The sequence below is a fragment of the Astyanax mexicanus genome, unplaced genomic scaffold (genome assembly GCF_023375975.1).
Source record: "Astyanax mexicanus isolate ESR-SI-001 unplaced genomic scaffold, AstMex3_surface scaffold_31, whole genome shotgun sequence".
In the NCBI taxonomy this organism is placed as follows: Eukaryota; Metazoa; Chordata; class Actinopteri; order Characiformes; family Acestrorhamphidae; genus Astyanax; species Astyanax mexicanus.
The window spans coordinates 1,184,810-1,206,806 of NW_026040041.1; the positions used below are offsets into that span (position 1 = coordinate 1,184,810).

At 40.3% G+C, this 21,997-nt stretch overlaps 1 protein-coding gene across 1 annotated transcript; it reads right to left on the minus strand.

The window, feature by feature from the left end:
* Positions 1-2,530: 2,530 nt before the first annotated feature.
* On the minus strand, positions 2,531-11,710 carry LOC125780427 (interferon-induced protein 44-like). Its single transcript, XM_049472710.1, has 5 exons — positions 11,528-11,710; positions 10,566-10,715; positions 4,390-4,558; positions 3,063-3,163; positions 2,531-2,967 (listed from the first exon to the last, which is right to left on the minus strand). The coding sequence occupies exons 1-5, from the start codon at positions 11,708-11,710 to the stop codon at positions 2,758-2,760; spliced, it is 813 nt and encodes a 270-aa protein (XP_049328667.1). The 3' UTR covers positions 2,531-2,757.
* Between the last annotated feature and the right edge of the window lie 10,287 nt (positions 11,711-21,997).

A 21,997-nucleotide genomic window follows, 5' to 3' on the forward strand; every position in this document is an offset into this window, starting at 1 on the left:
AAATAACACAAAGGCTTGTAGTGCCTGTGTGTCCTCAGTTTTAATGACAGGCCAGTCTAGTGCCTTTTTCAAGTAGGCAGAGCAAATCTTGAATTCGTCCCCATAGTGTTCCTGCAGCAAAGCCTTTGCCCTTTCATAGCCTGTGTTTGAGCTCATGTGAAGACAACTCCTCACAAGGTCTCGAGGGTACCCACTTGTGTACTGATCAAGAAAGTACAGCCTATCTGCACTATTGTCAGTTTTAAGCTCGATCATATGCTCAAAAGCCCTGATGAATGGCCTATACAGCAGAACATCTCCATTGAAGACTGGGACTTCTCTTTGAGGAAGTTTTGACTGTTGTTGTTGCTTTACAAGAATGGATGTTATGTCATTTTGACGCTGTAGAATATTTGCAAGTCCATTATCACCATCATGCCGTGGAGGCGCTATGGGTTGGTTAGATGTGCTTGTCGATTTGGAGAGGTTGCTCTTTCTTGACTCAAGAGGACTTGAGGTGGTCTTTCTACTCTCTAAACTCTCTCCCTCTCCTACCAAGACAGACTGAAAGTGAACCCCATCCTTTGGGCGAATGCTTGGGGTTTGCATTATTGAAAGAGCTTGGGCAACTTTATCTAATGAGAGGAACTCACTCTCTTCTGTAGCACTTTTCATTGTCATTTCAGCAAGGTAAGCATTCATTAGATCTTTACCTTCACTCTGAAGTGTTTCCTCTGGTAGCTTCACATGCGTGCCTGTTGCTGGTGTGACTGTGATTGGACTCCTTGGCAGCTCCTCACTGGGTGGTTTCACTGTTGGACTGGACACCAAGACTCCTTGTTGTTGCTCAGCAGACTTGAGAACTGCCAGTTTGGATGTTGAGACGGCCAACTGTGTTCTCAGCTCAAGAGCATCACGTTTCTGCTTTAATGCTCGCATTTCTCTCTGTAGTGCACTCTCCCGTTCCTCCAATTCATGCATTTCCTTCAATGCTGCAGCCTTGGCCATGAGTCCAGCTCTCTCAGCTTCCGCAACTATTCTTGCTGATGCCACTGTAGATGTCCTGGACCCACGGGACCTTTGAGAGACTTGTGAAATGCTGTCCTTGGCCGTTACCTCTACTTCCTCCTCCTTCTCCTCTTCTGGTTCGGATTTGGCAGTCTTGGAGGCACCAGCGAGCCACATGCTCTCAAACGTTCAGCAACTTGTGCTCCATAACTTCCATCCATATCTCTTTCCCATCCTGAATCCACAGGTTGTTTTTTCGAGTTGGCTCAGCTCACTGGATGGCATCCATGAGTTTGGAAGGGGTCTTTGACTTTTTGTAATGGCTATTTTGTGATCCTATTGTTTTCCTATTGATAACCACTGGTGGCCAAGCTGGAGAGGTTGACTCAAACATCCAAGTAAATAGGGTCCAGATAAATGTTGTCCAAAAATATTGAGAGATTTAATGAAAGTAAAATATGATACAAAACTCTGAAGTTATATAAAGTCCATATAAAGCAGGATTGCTAAGATAAATAAAGATTCTTTGGCTTGGTAGTATGGCTCGGTTGTTAGGTCAAAGACCATCACTTCCTGCTCTGGCCAAACCTTCTCAGGTAACATCACCTGTAGATAAAGGATAGATGAGTGGCCCCTTTGGCCACAAGAGGGAGACAGAAATGGGCTTGCACAACGAAAAAGAAAAGAGATATCAGAAAAAACTCAAATGTGGGTTTTGGCTCCTACACTAACGCTAGCTATGTTTTTTTTTAATTTTCATTTTATCTAGACTTTCAGTAACGGTACCTCTCGGTGCTCTGCTGGGTGAGCGCGGTGTTCTCGTTCCGTTCGGCTCACAGCTGCTGCTCTCGTAGTAAAGTTAGCCTCAGTGGGACGGTCTGTACATCTCAGCTGATCAGAGGAAAAATAAAAAACGGAGGAAAAAAGCCTCGGACTTCAGCTTATTTATCCGGCGCTAATGCTCCCGACTCAAACCCCTCTCCTTCACATAGTCCTGGTCTAGAAAGTGCTCGCCACTAACCCCTAGCCCTGCAGCTAACCGGAGGATTCTCACGCTTCAGCGCTGCGAGCCCCGCTGAAGGTATGAAAGTGAAAGTGAATATTTCTCATTCCTCACCCTATTAAATTTCACTACTCCCAGTATTACTACACACAGGGGCAATACAAAAGTGCCCCCCGCTCTGCATTGAGTTTTGGTTTGGATTTTATGATCTATTGAGGATCTAAATTACGGTATTCTCATAGATTATAGTAGTGAGGCGTTCGAGAACCAACCTCGTGACGTCACTTTCAGCGCTGGGACAAGATGGCGCTGCCCTTACTTAAAAAAATGACATTTAGATTGCTCATTATTTTAATTCCGCTTCACTGACAACTGTTAAACTTATAAAATTTGTTAGAGTGAAAATACATCTTGTGAATTATACTAAATACTTGAAGTGTTTCATGTCCCCTTTAAAGCAGTTTAATGTAAAAAAAAACGCAGTTTGATTACTATTTCCCATCATGCCACTGCTCTGTAGACAAAGTAGTAACTCTGATTAAAGACAAAGATACACATGGATAATATTTTGTGTAGTATAAGCTGATTTAGCTAGTTTGCAGGAGAATCATCCACTACGTTCCTGTTTTGTAGCATAGGGGCTCGCCTGACAAGACATGGTAAGAGATGGAAACCCAGGTCCTCTACATGGCCATACATAAGGCCTACTGGGTGCCAAGCAGAAGTCCTGTAATACTATTAATAATAATACAAATAACCCAATGCACCTACACAAAACAGTGCCATGCTCTACTTCCCTTGCTGGATTTCTTGCCGGAACATTTTTCCACATAGTCGTTGGCGGCGGTGACGATCTGTTTCAGAGCCTCCAGCATCAGGAGGTTTACTGACTCATTTAGAACGGTCTCCTCGTGGTAGTTTTTCAAAGGGAAAATGCAGTTCATAGGAACGCCTAACCTGTTACTGCACTCTTGCACCTGCACACACATTAAAACACGCCCACTTTATTATATTATCAGGTACGATGTAAGATAAAAGTCTTTAAAAGTGTTTTATAAGATCAAAGACTTACCTTTTCTTTGACCTTCTTGCTTTGGTAGACCTTGCTGAGATCGTCCTTTATCATGGGACAAGCCTCGTCCACTTTGGTCATGAAAACCATTTGAGGCATTCCTGCAGGACAGGAAGGAGACATTTGTGGACATTAGTGGACTCTTTCACTCCACCTTCTAGATCTGCATACGGGACATTCCAGGATTTTGGTACATTTCCTGTCCCACCACTTAAATTTCAAGTGTACATATCCAAAATATCTAAATGACTATTTTCTGTGAGAAATGTACTTGTTATAAGACAAACTGTAAAATTTGTTGGAAAAATAAGCTCCTTAGATATTATTCAAAAGACCGAATACCTTTGGACCACCTCAAAAAATGGCCGTTTTCTCTTGTTCCACACATTGGGTGACCAACTCCTTTGGCAAATTTAACAATTAAACTAAGCTCTAAATAAACGACTTCCTCTTGTATATTGTTGATCTGCATCTCCTTTACTTATGAAAACAACTTCTTTGGTCTACATTGTTTTGCATGTTACAGTTTTTATGCTGTAAAGTTGTGCCCACAACATGCGCTCAACCATAAGGAATTTTACCTGCAGAGAAAGAGTTAAAAATATTTAAAGTCTACTGGCACAAAGGAAGTGACATCACAAGGACATTTTCTGCCCACATGGCAAAACCAAGAGTAAGTGCTCTAACAATTTTCAAATTTGTCCAGCTTGTGTGTGTCTCTCAGTGAACTCAACCCTGTTACTCATACTGTAAGACTAATAATGAGTAGAGTCAAAATTTACTTTATATACTTATATAACCATGTTTGTCCTTGATCTTGTATACATAGCTAAATTTTACAGTTAGCATCTGTTCCTGGGGTAAACCACAACTTAGCCTAGATTTACAACCCTGTTACTCACAACCCTGTTACTGTAAGTTACCAAATATATTACATAATCTAATTAAAAAACTGCTTTGATACCTGAGCTTGACGAATCAAACTTTTTGATAGTCTGTTACCTGTATTTAATAAATATATGACTAAAAATGATCAAATTGAAGAACAAATTTTCAGAAGTGATCACCCCTGAAATGTACCAAAATCCTGGAAGGTCCCTTATCTCAACCTCTTCCTTCTGTAAGCTGCACAAAATTCATCTTCAAGCTGTTATCTCCATAATATTAACTATTCAGCGTCTGAGTAATTCACACAAAGCAATGCAGAATCTTTAGTTCAGCGTCGACCTAATATGGAAATAGCGGTAATAGTAATAATAAAAGCAATTCAAAATAATAATAATAAAATCTGAAAAAAAAAGCTTGCTGTAGTTGTAGTTGAACTCACCTAATGCGCTCGCCGCCGCTCTGACAGTCTTCATTTTATTAATGACGGAGTCGGACATTAGCTTGACTGTAGCCGCAGGTACAACGCTCACGAGACAGTGGATCATATCTCTGAGAGTGGGGTCCCTGATGTACCTCTTGTCCTCTTTAATCATTGCATGTGGCTGAAACTAAGCCAGAGAAACAGTAGCTGGTGACGTTATGTTTGTGTTTTAACATTTTTTATTACATACAGTCCCCTTTAAAAGTATTAGAACAGTGAGACCAATTCCATTATTTCTGCTGTAGACCGAAAACATTTGGGTTTAATGTAAAAAGATGAAAACTAAACTTTATTCTTTCCATCACACTGGTAAAAGTTCATCTTTGTCTCATCAGTCTATAATTAGTCCACAGACTTTTCTCTGTATCATATTTTTTGCACTTAAACTGCACTTAAAATTCTTTAATTTTCCCAAAAATCATCAGAGCTGCTTATAATCCGGTGCTCCTTATGTATAAATTTTATCAGTCAGGTATTAAGGAGCAGTAAAGACACTCCACTGAAGTACAGAGTTATACAGGAGATTCAGTTTAGTTCTCCAGCACCGAGACTGGAGCAGCATTAGCATTAAACGCTAAGCGCACTAAGCGCTAACTCTTTCACGGTGCAGAAGTGAGTATTATCAGCCTGTTGCCTGCTGCTAACCCTGGCTAGCACTGCTGGAGCAGCATTAGCATTATCTGCTAAGCGCTAACTCTTTTGCTGTTCAGAGGGGAGTATTATCGACCTATAGTCTGCTGCTAACAGCATTAGCTTTACCAGCTAAGCTCTAGCTTTTTGGCTGTTCAGAAGTCAGTATTATCGGCCTACAGCTTGCGCATTTACTGTGTTAAATCAAGCTATGTGGGACGAACCGCTAGCTAATATCACCCTGGCTAACCAGAACACTCAGGGTTCCTCAGAGTAGCGCTGTTGGGCGGCAGTAAGGCAGCATTAGGGTTAGATCGGGCCCAAAAAATCCAACCCGGCCCAGCCCGAGCCCGTGCACGTTCTGCCCAAGCCCGACCCAACCCAACCCAACCCAACCCAACCCGAACCATACACTGTCTGTTTCCGGGCTGATTGAATGAGGAGAAGAGAGAGAGAGAAAGAGAGAGAGAGACACAGAGAAAGAGAGAGAGACACAGAGAGAGAGAGAGAGAGAGAGAGAGACACAGAGAGAGAGAGAGAGAGAGACACAGAGAAAGAGAGAGAGAGACAGAGAGAGAGAGAGAGACAAAGAGAGAGAGAGAGATTTGCGTGTTCTGATGTGAGCTACTCACAGGTGAAGGTTCTCTTTTATCTCCTTGTGGTCATGTTCTAGTCCCATACATAATTCTGCAGTTTCTCAGTGTTTTCTGTCGTATTTTGTGGCTAGCGCGAGCGCTTACAACTAACACCGCGGACCGCGAGGTGCCGCCGCGCTTGTGCCGAATCCGACTCTCTGCTGAATCTGACTCCCGCTTCGCGGACAGAATCGGCACAACACCCCCACTGTAGAACTGCGGGAGTGAAAACAGCGCTTATAAATAAATTAGTTAATTTCACTTTCAGTTTTCGTTATTTTATTTAAAAATAAAAATATAATTAAAAAACAGACGCCTACATCTCAGACTATTTTCTGGAGCCCGAACCCGGCCCGAGGAATGTGGTGGGAAATCTCGGCCCAGGTCGGGTTCGGGCAGAGAATCTAAGCTCTATTTAGGGGTTATCTGCTAATGCTAATGCTGCTGCATCCAGCCTTATTGGAAATCTGGGAATCTTAAGTTTTCTGTAAATAAACAGAAGCACTTTTTATTCACTCAAATAAAGCATTTTTAGAAAAGAAATCTGTGTAGATTAAAAACCAGAGCTCGTCTGACTCGTCTGAAGAGTTACTGGTTTGTTTGCTGAATTAGAGGGGAAACATGATGACACCCCTGTTCCTTACTAGTGTTGCTTAAAATGTGCCTTATAAACCGATAAGCCTTATAGTGCGAAAAATATGGTACTCCTTGGTAAATTCCAGCCTGGCTTTCCTTATCTTCTGGTTAATACTGATTTTCATCTTCTGCTGAATCCTCTGTACTTGAATTCATGAAGTCTTTTTTCTGTGAGCATTAGATTGAGATATCTTCACTCCTGCTCTCTGGAGGTTGAGCTGATGTTACTAACTGTTATTTTAGGGTTTTTCTTTATAGAACTCACACTGTTTCTGTTTCATCATCTGCTGTGGTTTTCCTTGGTCTACCTGTTTCATCATCTGTTATTTAATACACCAGTGATGACTTTCTTCTTCAGGACATTCCAAACAGTTATTGTGGCAATGGTCAATATTTGTGCTCTAATGTTCTGATTGATTTTCCAGCTTCTCTCAGCCTTGCAACTGCTTGTTTTTTCTCCCATAAACTCTCATATCTCTCAGATTTTAATATTACTGGTTACTCCTCTAACTATAAATACTCAGTCTGAACAGATAAAATCCAAATCTGAAACTCAGTGCTTATTGTTTGAATAATTAATGTATCAGGACACACCTGGGCAACAAAATACACCTGACAGTCAAAAATGGGTGGGTTTAAACAGAAGGTGCTGAATCTTCTGAACTGTGTATCAGATCCAGATGTATAATTAATGTATCAGGACACACCTGGTCCTGATACATTCATGTATTGAAACACATTCAATACATTTGAGTATCATGCCACACTGGTTAATACTCCAGCAAAACTTGCCATTATTGTTCTCTACCGTCCTCCTGGACAAATGGGCGAATTCACGCATGAACTTGACATGCAACTGTCTTCTATCCCTGAGCAAGATTGTCCCATGCTCATTCTAGGGGATATGAACATCCACCATGACAGTACCAGCTTCACAGACTTCCTATCCCTCATGCAGTCTTTCGAACTGGAGCAGGTCCCCAGCCCTCCAACACATAAAGCTGGCAAACATCTAGACCTGATCTTCACTCGTAACTGTGACACCGACTCTCTAACTGTCACTCCTTTGCACGTCTCAAATCACTACTTTATGAAACTCAATGTTCATGTTTCAAATAAACCCACAGCTACTCCTACTATGGTCTCGTTCCGCCGAAATCTTCGAGATCTCTCAGCAGACCACTACTCCTCGCTGGTGACTGACAATATGCCTCCACCAGGCTCATTTTCATCACTCAATGTAAATGATGCCACTGACACTCTCTGCTCCACACTAAGCTCCTGTTTGGACAACCTCTGTCCTCTTACATCTCGAGCCATTAGCTCAAACAAACCGCAGCCATGGCTTAAAAATGACACACTCAGGGAACTATGCTCCAAACTCCGAGCTGCTGAAAGAAAATGGCAAAAAACCCAAAAACAAGCAGACCTAAAAAATTACCAACTGCTCCTGGCTTCTTTTTCAGCCAACCTCACTACTGCTAAAGCTGAATTTTATCACAATAAATTCTGCTCTCTCACAGACTCCCGGAAACTATTTGCTACATTTAAATCACTACTCAACCCTCTGCCTCCTCCTCCGGCTACATGCCTTACTGCTGAAACACTTGCCTCATTCTTTACTGGCAAAGTGGCGGCCATCAGCAACCAGTTTACTGATGCACAATGTAGCAGTCCTACTGCATCCTCTACTGCCCGGTGTCCCTCCACCGAAGGCGTTGCTTTCTCCTCGTTCACTCCTCTCACTGAGAACGAGACACTGGCTCTCCTAACGCGTAGCCGTCCTACTACGTGTCCGCTTGACCCAATTCCTTCAAACCTACTGCAAACTATCGCACCTGCAATCATTCCGGCTATCACTCACACCATCAATGCCTCTTTAACTTCTGGTGTATTCCCGACTGCTTTCAAACAAGCACATGTGACACCACTGCTTAAAAAGCCTTCTCTCAACCCCGCCCAGGTTGATAACTACAGACCGGTCTCACTGCTACCCTTTCTCTCTAAAACACTAGAAAGAGCTGTTTTAAATCAGGTCTCTGGCTTCCTCTCCCAGAATGACCTTCTGGACCAGAACCAATCTGGGTTCAAAAAAGGACACTCTACCGAGACGGCTCTGTTGTCTGTGACTGAAGCGTTGAAAACTGCCAGAGCTGCAGGTCAGTCCTCAGTGCTCATTCTGCTGGACCTCTCGGCCGCATTTGACACAGTCAACCATGACTTCCTCCTAACTATACTCTCAAACATGGGGATCGCAGACAATGTGCTGTCATGGTTCAGATCATACCTCACTAGGCGCTCGTTCAAGGTGTCTTGGCAAGGACAGCTGTCCTCAGCCCACTCCTTATCCACTGGGGTTCCCCAAGGTTGGGTACTGGGACCCCTTCTCTTCTCCATATACACCACCTCTCTTGGTCAGGTTATCCGCTCACACGGATTTTCCTACCATTGCTTTGCGGATGACACCCAGCTATACCTGTCGTTCTCACCTGAAGATCACTCAATCTCTGCACGGATATCGCAGTGTCTCTCTGACATATCCTCATGGATGAAGGAGCATCACCTTCAATTAAATCTCTCAAAGACTGAACTTCTGGTTATACCAGCAAAACCATCTTTTTAACACAAATTCTCTATAAGCATCGACTCTCTCTCTCTCTCTCGCCGACAAAGGTTGCTAGGAACCTGGGTGTTCTGGTTGATGACCAACTCTCCTTCACGCACCATGTGGCCTCAGTTGCTCGGTCCTGCCGCTTTGCGCTCTATAACATCCGAAAAATTAGACCGTTCTTGACGCAACAGGCCACCCAACTCCTGGTGCAAGCGGTCGTCATCTCACGCCTCGACTACTGCAATGCCCTGCTAACTGGCCTCCCGGCCTGTGTAGTAAAACCACCCCAAATGCAGAATGCAGCAGCACGTCTGGTCTTCAACCAGCCAAAACGGGCACATGTCACCCCGCTGCTCATTGAGCTCCATTGGCTACCAGTTGATGCTCGCATCAAATTCAAAGCTCTTACAATTGCCTACAAGGTGACGACAGAACAGCTCCTTCCTACCTGCACTCGCTCCTGAAGGCTTACGCTACCTCCCGGCCGCTGCGCTCCTCCAGTGAACGTCGCCTCGCTTTGCCAAACATTCACACAAAGCAATCCACACTGTTCTCATACAGAGTTCCCCAATGGTGGAACAAACTACCTTCCACTACCAGATCAGGAGAATCTCTCGCTATCTTTAAGAAACTCCTGAAGACAGAGCTCTTCAAAGAGCTCTTACTCTCCTAACACCTCTAACTAACTACCTTCTACTACCAGATCAGGAGAATCTCTCACTATCTTTAATAAACTCCTGAAGACAGAGCTCTTCAAAGAGCTCTTACTCTCCTAACACCTCTAACTAACTACCTTCTACTACCAGATCAGGAGAATCTCTCGCTATCTTTAAGAAACTCCTGAAGACAGAGCTCTTCAAAGAGCACTTACTCTCCTAACACCTCTAACTAACTACCTTCTACTACCAGATCAGGAGAATCTCTCGCTATCTTTAATAAACTCCTGAAGACAGAGCTCTTCAAAGAGCTCTTACTCTCCTAACACCTCTAACTAACTACCTTCTACTACCAGATCAGGAGAATCTCTCACTATCTTTAAGAAACTCCTGAAGACAGAGCTCTTCAAAGAGCACTTACTCTCCTAACACCTCTAACACACTAACTACTTCTAACCTCATTTCCTTCTTCCCCTCCTTCACTCCTCTATCCTATTATTCCCCTTTGACCTCCTTTTATCCCTATCCAAATATGTTTTACCTTTAAACTTATTTTACATTGTACTTGACTATTGTAAGTCGCTTTGGACAAAAGCGTCTGCCAAATGTAATGTAATGTAATGTAATGTAAAAAATATCTGGAAATAAAAGCTGAAATGTTGATGTTGATCTTTTAATGTCAAACTCAAATGTTTTCAGTCTACAACAGAAATAAAAGTTTGGAGGGGAGTGCATATGAAAAAATGTTTTATTATTACAGTTTTTTTTTCAGTTGCTAAAACACAGTTTTCTAAACTAGGCTGTTTTTATCAAAATTCACAAAACCACCCAAAAAGTGGAGAAGAGGTTGGAATTACATTGTGAGCAAACTGAAACCATATCTCGATCAGATTAGGACCGATAGTGTTTTACGAGTGTGCGTGTGTGTGTGTGTGTGTGTGTGTTTTGCAAAAATGTTAATCTTACTTCATAGTCTTCTGGTATGTGTCCCTTTAAAGCGCTGATGATGTCATCAGTGTGCATTCCTTCGTTTTTTCCCTCTTCTAGACCCATTACATCATAGAAGGCGAAGGGTACTCGTCCAGAGCGCCCACTTCCAATGGGGAACTTGTGATACTGAAAGTGAACCAACCAGACTGTTAAATCTCTCCTTTCACTGAAATCCTCTTTTTCTTGTTCTTTGTGAAATACAGTGGGTTTCTCTGAGTTGTTTATGATGAACGTTAATATATGTTGATGTAATGGTTGAATCAACGTTGGATTTAGTGTTGATTTTGAAAAGTGAATCAACGTTGATATTTAATAAACCATAGCTCACTAAAAGTAGAAAATCCTCTGGTTAACAGTGTTAACAAATATCTTTCATCACTGTAGTAAATCTGAGTATAAAGAAAGTTTATACCCACCACCACTATCAATCTGATTACTGAACATCTGACCCCAAAAACAATTAAACTAATAGAACGTGAACATGGTGTTAAATTAAAAAGCAGTTACTGCAAATAGAGGTAAAACACTTTCATTCCTCCATCCAACTGTTTTTACACATTATATGGTGATGAAAGGTAAAATGCTAATTCAAAAGGCAGAAGGTTGAGGACGTTATGTTGATTCAACATTTCAACGTTGATATTACTTTAGTATAATAATGGGAATTCCAGCTCTTTCTCAATTTAAGTGTCAAATAAATTATTAGTGTATAAACATACATTATATGAAATATGTATTATATATATGGCTTTATTTATACAAAAATAGATCTCAAGTGAACAAACAGGTCCAATCTCTAAATGTATATATTATTTGTAAATTTGCAGCTATATACAGTGAAACAAATTTATTTATTATACATATATACATTGAGTAATGAATGTGAATACTTTTTACACCCTTGGAGTTAAAGGAGTGTATGAGAGGACAGTACTCACTTTTAGAGTAAAACTTTTACCAGACGCTGCAGCAGTCAGAGAGAGGTAATACGGTCGATTTTCAAAAATGCTGTTGATGGTGTTGATGGTGCTGGATTTTCCTGCTCCTACTGGTCCATGCAGGAGAAAACGAAGCTCTGGAACTTTTTTACAGATCTTATATTTTCTCAAGTTGTTTAACATTTCATCTTGTCTGAAAAAAAAAATTGATAATTTTTTTTAGAATTTACACAGTGTGTGAAACTATTCCGTATTTTATTAATGCTATAATTGATTATCGGTTGTTTTACTACATCTATCGTTTAATCCGGGATTAAACACATGGAAGCAGGGGTTTTGCAGACAATTTTTAGGGAGGCAAAAGCGCCTCTAAAAAGAATTCCAGCTCCTGTAAACGTGAAAGCATAGTTGTTTTTTAAACAGAAGTTTATCTCTGATCAGTGAAAATATGAAAAAATGTAAGAAACTCTGACACTTTATTTATTAAGCCAATGTAAGTATATTGAATGATTAGCGTGGACTTACGATTCTGTTATAGCTCTCCAAGGCTTGAGTCCTGTAAGAAATGCATCGGTAGACAATAAATCAATAAATTCAAATAGCGTAAAGTCAAAGTAAAATCATTCTCATTATTGATTGATTGATTTGTGGAAACATCATCCTTGCTTATGTAGGACCTAATCACACTACAATGAACATTGAATAATCCACTGTGTAATATGTGCAAATGTAAACTAATAATTAATAACCAATACTGTGTTTTTGAAAATTGTCACGCCGCCTCAGTCTCCTTCTACGCTGTCGGACTCCATTTCCCAGAATCCCACTGATTATGACGTCAACAGCACCCGTTCGTCTTCACCCAATCGCATTACACTCCGACGCTCTGATTCTCCCGTGTACTGAGTTAGTTCCGGTTCATCTCTATCTGGCTCCGGTATTTAAGGCAGCAGTTTGTAAACAAACACCGCGAGGTATTGCTAACTCATGTTACATACTAAGCGTTTTCCTGTATCTTGTTTTTGCCTTCTCGTTACGACCCTGTTTTCGGATTATCGGTTTCTGTCTTTTGTTTTGCCCTTTTCGGATTTGATGTATGGTTGGACTGTTTCTTGGTTACGAACTCGGACTGTATTTTTGACTACGTTTTCTGTCATCTGTGAGATCACTGTTTGCCTGGCTATTCTGTTAGCAGGGTCTGTTAGCCTTCCTGCTAATAAACCTGTCTGTATTTTTAACTAGGCTCGCGTCACTCCTCTCTACCTGGCGTCACAAAAATCGCTACAATATTGCAAAACATGATCTTGTGATACTTTGATTTATTGATATTTTCTTTTTAAGACAGAGCCTAGGAATCATAAAAAAAATAATAAAACTGAGGGAGCAGGTTTACAGATCGTGCACACATTTTCGTTTATTCAAGTGAATGACTTCCTAAATTAATCTCAACGATTTTGCAGTTTGTGCTCACGATTTCTTTAATGTTCATTTGAGCGATTGATTTTGCAGTTCCTGCTGAACAGTTCAACATGTCAAAAGCCAAACATTTAAGCGTTTGCATCACATACAAAAGAACTGTATGAAGACAAATATAAAATATAAGTACAAACATACAATTAAAACACTAATACATTAACATTAATATAAATAATTGTTTTTCGTTTGTACTACTATTAAAGAAATAGAGTGCACAAACTGCAAAATCGTTCATTCAGTTTCATTTTTTTTATTTATGGCTCCTGGGCTCCATTTGTTATACCGTATTTTAAAATCCTTAAATTTTCTCAAGAATTGACAGTGCGTCGTTGTATATGAATCTGGTTGATCCTTTTTGACCTCGATTTAATCTGGTACACGGCGCTCTGTTGTGCTGGATATCCTGATTACTGCCTCCCTACTGCGATCTCAATGCTCAGCCGAGCTAGTCTCCACCGCAGCTCCTCGAACCAGAACCAGCTAAACTTTCCCTTCCACCTGTTCTGGGGAAAAAAAGTGAAAAAATGAGCAGAAACTGGTTTAAATCGATGTACTGGCCATGTATTGTAGCCTGGTTGGTCGTGACACGAAAATAAAACAAGTGGCCGAGCTAAAACAACAAAAATGATGGTGAGGAATTTTTTCTGAGATATTGTGAATGAATTAGAGCTTTAATCGGGCCCAAAATATCCAGCCTGACGACCCATAAACTGTCATTTTGAGCCCGAGCTCGAATTAAACCCCACATTATATAAGTATATAAGTATATAAGTAGAGCGTTTATAAAAAGAACATTTTGAACACATTTTGGAATGTTTAAATGAGTGAAATATGTCCAGAATTATGTTAATTGACATTGCAACACTGAAGAAGTATAGACCTGTTATTTAATGAAAATGTTTTATAATCAGTGCGCCTTATGTATGAAAATAGACATGAAAATAGACGATTATTGTTAGTGCGCCTTATAATACAGTGCACCTTATAGTGTGAAAAATACGGCAATTTTAATAGTGCCGAGTATTTTGATGAGAAATGCAGTAAACAAGTCATTCTTACCAACAATGACCATGATGGAGCACGAAGCCCTACCCGAATCGTTCTCCACATCCAGGGTGTACTTCCCTTCATCTCCCTCCTCAGCGTTCAGGATTTCTAAGCTTAATAATATTTCCACTCGAGGGGGTTTCTCTTGTTTAAAAGTGCGTTTCTCTTGTTTAAGAGTGTGTTTCCCCTGCACCAAATTCAGTTCATGATTATTCTTCTTGACGGTTGCTGTTACTTTATCTGTGTTCAATTCACACTTAAGGACAATATGTTCACCAGTCCCCACGATTAGCTGAGCAGGTGGACGGGTTTTAAATTCTATTGGAAACACAAGAAAAATAAGAGAAATAATTAATTAAAGTGTTGGTTCCCCTCAGTCTAAACCCATGCTAAACCCAGCTAAGTGCAGAGTGAAGATAGATAGATAGATAGATAGATAGATAGATAGATAGATAGATAGATAGATAGATAGATAGATAGATAGATAGATAGAGATAATAGATAGATAGATAGATAGATAGATAGATAGATAGATAGATAGATAGATACATACATACATACTTATAATAGATAGATAGATAGATAGATAGATACTTAGATAGATAGATAGATAGATAGATAGATAGATAGATAGATAGATAGATAGATAGATAGATACTTTATTGATCCCCGAGGGGAAATTCTAGACATCCAGCAGCAGGTGTGTATAGTAAACAAAGTTCCAAAAGGATAAAATATTACGATACATATAAATACAATAAGATAAAAAAAGAATGTACAATGTTAAAGTCAGTGATGTCAGTAACGCGTTACTCTAATCTGACCCTTTTTTTCAGTAATGAGTAATCTAACGCGTTACTATTTCCAATCCAGTAATCAGATTAAAGTTACTTATCCAAGTCACTGTGCGTTACTCTCTCTCTCTCTCTCCACCTCATCTCCTCCACACACACACACACACACACACACCGCTCCCTTACCCATTCCCCCTCCGCTCTTCCCCAATCACACGCAGTGTTGCCAACTCCTCAGTAAGGAAGTAGCTATTGGCTGTCCTAAAAGTCGCTAGAAGTCGCTAAATGACGTCATCGCCTAATTTGCATAATACATGTTTTTGAAGCTGAAAAGGATTAGGATTGTGGGGGAGAAAAAAGTGAGTAAAAAACACCATAAATGTGTTAGAAATGTTAAAAATGAACAACTTCTGTTGCTTTTTAAATAGGACGTCACTTTTTTACAGTAACTTCATTTTTAAGTGAATTACATAAATTAGTTTTTTGCCATGTTCTTAAATGTTATTATAAGAGCAGCAGTTAGCCGGAACTGTAATTCTACGTTTTTTAGTTAGTTTGTTTTATTTTATTTTTATTTTTTACGTTTTCTTAAGTTTTCTTTATTTTTAAACCTATCATAGACAAATTGTTCAATGGTTCAACAGATATTTAGCTTTTTATAAAGAGGCAGACACTGTGGAGGAGGTGAGGGACAGGCTGTGTGGTGAATGAGGTGAGTGAATGATTGAGACTGTGTGAGTTAAATTAAGGGGTTTCTGTTCGTGTCACACTGAAGACACATTAATATTAATACTTCTGCTCTGTAAATACAGAGCGGGGTCAGTCAGCGGCGGCTGTGGGCACGTGTGATTCATTAGCAGTGTGTTGGTGGAGCGGTGTGTGTGTGTGTGCTCTGACAGTCAGACTGCACTGTGAGTGGTGTGGGGCGGTGCTGACGGCAGCGCCCGCTGCAGCGCGGAGGACAGGAACTGAAGAGCGCGTGTTCATCTCAGAGTCGCCAAAAGTCTCCAATAACACCACAAAAACTCGCTAGATTTGTCGCTAGTCGCTTTTTTACAAAAAAAGTCGCTGGAGGGTCTGAAAAGTCGCTAAATATAGCGACAAAGTCGCCAAGTTGGCAACACTGATCACACGCGTCTCGCTTTCTCCCCTGTCTCTCTCTCTCGCGCGCTCGGCGTGTCTTTAGTTTCCGCCCGTTTTTGTTTTTCGCCAGTTCTCGGCTCCCTATCTCTTTATAAAGGAGTTTTTTTGCGGCCGCGTCTCAATTCACTAGCCATGGCAGCGGCCTGCCACAAATTTGATTGGCAGAGGAGAGCATTTAAAGATTTTACGCCACACGTGATTGGAAGTTCACTGTGGCGCAGAGCGCGTATACCGTAAAGACAAGAAAAGTTCCGGTGCTTTAAATGAACACTGGCAGAATTAAATCCTTCTCAGTAGTTGGGTCCGGTACGGGTCCGTATTGGACAACGTCTGGGTCCGGACCCGGACCGCAGTCTGCAAATATGTGATCCCTGGTCTAGACCATATACACGGTTCTGTTTTATAAAACCACTCCTTGCTGCCCTGCAGAGAACAACAAGTTCAATGTTCAGTTTTACAGTGTTAAATATGTCAGGTCAAGAAAGACTTTCTTTATTTTATATATTTTTAATAAAAACAAGTATTTATGTTTAGTAAAATCAAGAAAGACCATATTTTATTTTTTATTTAAAAAAATTATGTTAAGTTAATTCAAGAGAAATGGTCTTTTAATTTGATAAAAAAAAAACGTATTTTTTCAGGAAATACTTCAACTTTAAATGTCTAGAGATACATTGATTCTGTTAAAAATGCATTTTCCAATAAAGGGAGTATTGGCAAAACTGGTTATAATGTTTATGTTAAGGCGGCGGGAGGTGGTGTCTGCAGCTGCTGAAAGTAACTAATAAAGTAACTTAGTTACTTTTAAAATCAAGTAATCAATAAAGTAACGAAGTTACTTTTTAAAGGAGTAATCAGTAATCAGTAATCGGATTACTTTTTCAAAGTAACCATACCATCACTGCTTAAAGTACAGTATTGTGTGTGTGTGTAATGTAGAATGGAGGTAGTGCAGTTGAACACAGTAGACAGTAAACACCAGTTTACAGAGTTAGAGCTTAGATTGGGCCCAAAAAATCCGACCGGACCCAGCCCGAGCCCGACCCGACCCACCCCATAAACTGTCTGTTTTCAGGCTGATTGAATGAACGAAATCAGAATTATGTTAATTAACACTGTAACATAGAAGCATAGAACTATTATTTAATTAAAATGATTTTTAAGAACAGCTACACACAGTGCTGCAAGTCAAATGCGGAGGAGTTCACGTGCGCCCAGAGCTACGTGATTACATTTTTCATTTTTATTATAGTTTAATTTTATTTTGTTTTTATTTTTTCTGTTCAGTAAGTTTTTAGGGTGGGCTTGCTAGTTTTTATTAGTTTTCACACATCTCATCAGAGAGATCAATCTAAGAAACGAGAGAGAGAAAGAGCACTGCTGTGCCGAATCCGACTCCCCGCTGAATCCGACTCCACTTCTCAAACAGAATCAGCACAACACCCCCCGCTGTACAACTCCGCTTATAAATAAATTAAACACGGAAATGGGGTTATTCTATCAGTAATTTCAGTTCCTTTTAGTTAGTTTTATAAACACAAAATACAGTTCTCAAGTCTTTGGTCACAAGTCAGAGTCGAGTCTCAAGTATTTGGTCACGAATCCGAGTCGAGTCTCAAGTATTTGGTCACAAGTCCAAGTCGAGTCTCAAATCTTTGGTCACAAGTTCGAGTCAAGTCTCAAATCTTCGGGCATGAGTCCGAGTCGAGTCTCAAGTATTTGGTCACAAGTCCAAGTCGAGTCTCAAGTCTTTGGGCACAAGTCTGAGTCAAGTCTCATGTCTTTGGTCACAAGTCTGATTCGAGTCTCAAGTCTTTGGTCACAAGTCCGAGTCGAGTCTCAAGTCTTTGGTCACAAGTCCGAGTCGAGTCTCAAGTCTTTGGTCACAAGTCCGAGTCGAGTCTCAAGTATTTGGTCACAAGTCCGAGTCGAGTCTCAAGTATTTGGTCACAAGTCCGAGTCAAGTCTCAAATCTTTGGTCACAAGTCCAAATCGAGTCTCAAGTATTTGCTCACAAGTCTGAGTCAAGTCTCATGTCTTTGGTCACAAGTCTGATTCGAGTCTCAAGTCTTTGGTCACAAGTCCAAGTCGAGTCTCAAGTCTTTGGTCACAAGTCCGAGTCGAGTCTCAAGTATTTGGTCACAAGTCCGAGTCGAGTCTCAAGTCTTTGGTCACAAGTCCGAGTCGAGTCTCAAGTATTTGGTCACAAGTCCAAGTCGAGTCTCAAGTATTTGCTCACAAGTCTGAGTCAAGTCTCATGTCTTCGGTCACAAGTCTGAGTCGAGTCTCAAGTCTTTGGTCACAAGTCCGAGTCAAGTCTCAAATCTTTGGGCATGAGTCGAGTCTCAAGTCTTTGGTCACAAGTCCGAGACAAGACTCAAATCTTTGGACATGAGTCGAGTCTCAAGTCTTTGGGCACGAGTCAGAGTCGAGTCTCAAGTCTTTGGGCATGAGTCGCAGTCGAGTCTTATGTATTTGGTCTCAAGTCCGAGTCGAGTCTGGAGTCTTTTGGGTACGAGTCTGAGTCAAGTCTGCAGTCTTTTGGGTACGAGTCTGAGTCGAGTCTGGAGTCTTTTGGGCACGAGTCTGAGTCGATTCTCAATTCTTTGGGCACGAGTCCAAGTCGAGTCCCAAATCGTCGGGCACAAGTCCGAGTCAAGTTTCACATCTTTGGGCACGAGTCCGAGTCAAGTCTCAAGTATTTGGTCACAAGTCCGTGTCGAGTCTCAAGTATTTGGTCACAAGTCCGAGTCGAGTCTCAAGTATTTGGTCACAAATAAAGGGAAAAAAATGCTTTTTGGACAGTTTTAATTTCCTTGAATAATCCCTTTTTTATAAATAAATGATAACACAATACTTACTACGGCCCCCTGTTCATTTATGTACTGAGATAGTTTCATCAAGAGGAATCAGTACATTTTATTTGTTACAGCACTTCCAGTCAGCCAGCTCACTTTATCAAACCAGAACAGCTGAAAATACCTGTTACTTTCCCCACCTTTTACACCAAATTAATCTGAGCAGTTGATCTGCCCTGCTGCTGTTTAACTCTTCGTTTCTTCATAAGGAAGACTATCAAATGGCTTCTCCAAAATCCGTCCACAACATTAAAACTGTCTGACATTATGTTCAGCTTGCTACCTAGCTATAGGGACTGGAGCGAGGCTAGTGTGAAGTGTGTCCGTCTGTGAGTGCTTTGTGACGGTGGAGGGGCTGAGCAGCACCCGCTGGAAAGAAACTGCGATAGAAAAGAGTGATAGGAGTCAGAACGAGAGATAGAAGTCAGAGTGATAGAAGTCAGAAAGAGTGATAGAAGTCAGAAAGAGTGATAGAAGTCAGAAAGAGTGATAGAAGTCAGAAATAGTGATAGAAGTCAGAAAGAGTGGTAGAAGTCAGAAATAGTGATAGAAGTCAGAAAGAGTGGTAGAAGTCAGAAAGAGTGGTAGAAGTCAGAAAGAGAGATAGAAGTCAGAAATAGTGATAGAAGTCAAAAAGAGTGGTAGAAGTCAGGAAGAGTGGTAGAAGTCAGAAAGAGTGGTAGAAGTCAGAAAGAGAGATAGAAGTCAGAAATAGTGATAGAAGTCAGAAAGAGTGGTAGAAGTCAGAAAGAGTGGTAGAAGTCAGAAAGAGAGATAGAACTCAGAAATAGTGATAGAAGTCAGAAAGAGCGATAGAAGTCAGAAGGAGAGATTGAAGTCAGAAAGAGTGATATAGGTCAGAAAGAGTGGTAGAAGTCAGAAAGAGTGATAGAAGTCAGAAAGAGTGGTAGAAGTCAGAAAGAGTGGTAGAAGTCAGAAAGAGTGGTAGAAGTCAGAAAGAGTGGTAGAAGTCAGAAAGAGAGATAGAAGTAAGAAATAGTGATAGAAGTCAGAAAGAGTGGTAGAAGTCAGAAAGAGTGGTAGAAGTCAGAAATAGTGATAGAAGTCAGAAAGAGTGATAGAAGTCAGAAAGAGTGATAGAAGTCAGAAAGAGTGATAAAAGTCAGAAAGAGTGATAAAAGTCAGAAATAGTGATAGAAGTCAGAAAGAGAGATATAAGTCAGAAAGAGTGAAATAGGTCAGAAAGAGTGATAGAAGTCAGAAAGAGAGATAGAAGTCAGAAAGAGTGAAATAGGTCAGAAAGAGTGATAGAAGTCAGAAAGAGTGATAGAAGTCAGAAAGAGTGATAGAAGTCAGAAAGAGCGATAGAAGTCAGAAAGAGAGATTGAAGTCAGAAATAGTGATAGAAGTCAGAAAGAGTGGTAGAAGTCAGAAAGAGTGATAGAAGTCGGAAAGAGCGGTAGAAGTCAGAAAGAGCAATAGAAGTCAGAAAGAGACATAGAAGTTAGAAATACTGATAGAAGTCAGAAAGAGAGATAGAAGTCAGAAATAGTGATAGAAGTCAGAAAGAGAGATAGAAGTCAGAAAGAGCGATAGAAGTCAGAAAGAGTAATAGAAGTCAGAAATAGTGATAGAAGTCAGAAAGAGTGGTAGAAGTCAGAAAGAGTGGTAGAAGCCAGAAAGAGTAATAGAAGTCAGAAAGAGTGATAGAAGTCAGAAAGAGAGATATAAGTCAGAAAGAGTAATAGAAGTCAGAAAGAGTGATATAAGTCAGAGTGATAGAAGTCAGAAATAGTGATAGAAGTCAGAAAGAGAGATAGAAGTCAGAAAGCGTGATAGAAGTCAGAAATAGTGATAGAAGTCAGAAATAGTCATAGAAGTCAGAAATAGTGATAGAAGTCAGAAAGAGTGATAGAAGTCAGAAAGAGAGATAGAAGTCAGAAAAAGTAATAGAAGTCAGAAAGAGTGATAGAAGTCAGAAAAAGTGATAGAAGTCAAAAAGAGACATAGAAGTCAGAAATAGTGATAGAAGTCAGAAAGAGCGATAGAAGTCAGAAAGAGCGATAGAAGTCAAAAAGAGACATAGAAGCTAGAAATAGTGATAGAAGTCAGAAAGACAGATAGAAGTCAGAAATAGCGATAGAAGTCAGTAACAGCGATAGAAGTCAGAAAGAGCGATAGAAGTCAGAAAGAGTAATAGAAGTCAGAAAGAGTGATAGAAGTCAGAAATAGTGGTAGAAGTCAGAAAGAGTGGTAGAAGTCAGAAATAGTGATAGAAGTCAGAAAGAGAGATAGAAGTCAGAAAGAGTGGTAGAAGTCAGAAAGAGTAATAGAAGTCAGAAAGAGTGGTAGAAGTCAGAAAGAGAGATAGAAGTCAGAAAGAGTGATAGAAGTCAGAAAAAGTGATAGAAATCGGAAAGAGCGGTAGAAGTCAGAAAGAGAGATAGAAGTCAGAAAGAGTGATAGAAGTCAGAAATAGTGATATAAGTCAGAAAGAGTGATAGAAGTCAGAAATAGTGATAGAAGTCAGAAATAGTGATAGAAGTCAGAAAGAGAGATAGAAGTCAGAAAGCATGATAGAAGTCAGAAATAGTGATAGAAGTCAGAAATAGTCATAGAAGTCAGAAATAGTGATAGAAGTCAGAAAGCGTGATAGAAGTCAGAAAGAGTGGTAGAAGTCAGAAAGAGAGATAGAAGTCAGAAAGAGTGGTAGAAGTCAGAAAGAGAGATAGAAGTCAGAAAGCATGATAGAAGTCAGAAATAGTGATAGAAGTCAGAAATAGTCATAGAAGTCAGAAATAGTGATAGAAGTCAGAAAGCGTGATAGAGGTCAGAAAGAGTGATAGAAGTCAGAAAGAGTGATAGAAGTCAGAACGAGACAAAGTCAGAAAGAGCGATAGAAGTCAGAAAGAGTGGTAGAAGTCAGAAAGAGAGATAGAAGTCATAAAGCGTGATAGAAGTCAGAAAGAGCGATAGAAGTCAGAAATAGTGATAGAAGTCAGAAATAGTGATAGAAGTCAGAAAGAGAGATAGAAGTCAGAAAGCATGATAGAAGTCAGAAATAGTGATAGAAGTCAGAAATAGTCATAGAAGTCAGAAATAGTGATAGAAGTCAGAAAGCGTGATAGAAGTCAGAAAGAGTGATAGAAGTCAGAAAGAGTGGTAGAAGTCAGAAAGAGAGATAGAAGTCA

Bases quoted from the DNA above. Each gene is read 5' to 3' on its own strand.
- LOC125780427 (XM_049472710.1), bottom strand. From the start codon at position 11,710: ATGTTAAACAACTTGAGAAAATATAAGATCTGTAAAAAAGTTCCAGAG. The intron at 10,716-11,527 runs GTGAGTACTGTC...GTTCACTTTCAG, and splicing joins GTAAAAGTTTTACTCTAAAA to TATCACAAGTTCCCCATTGG. The intron at 4,559-10,565 runs GTAAGATTAACA...TCTCTGGCTTAG, and splicing joins ACATACCAGAAGACTATGAA to TTTCAGCCACATGCAATGAT.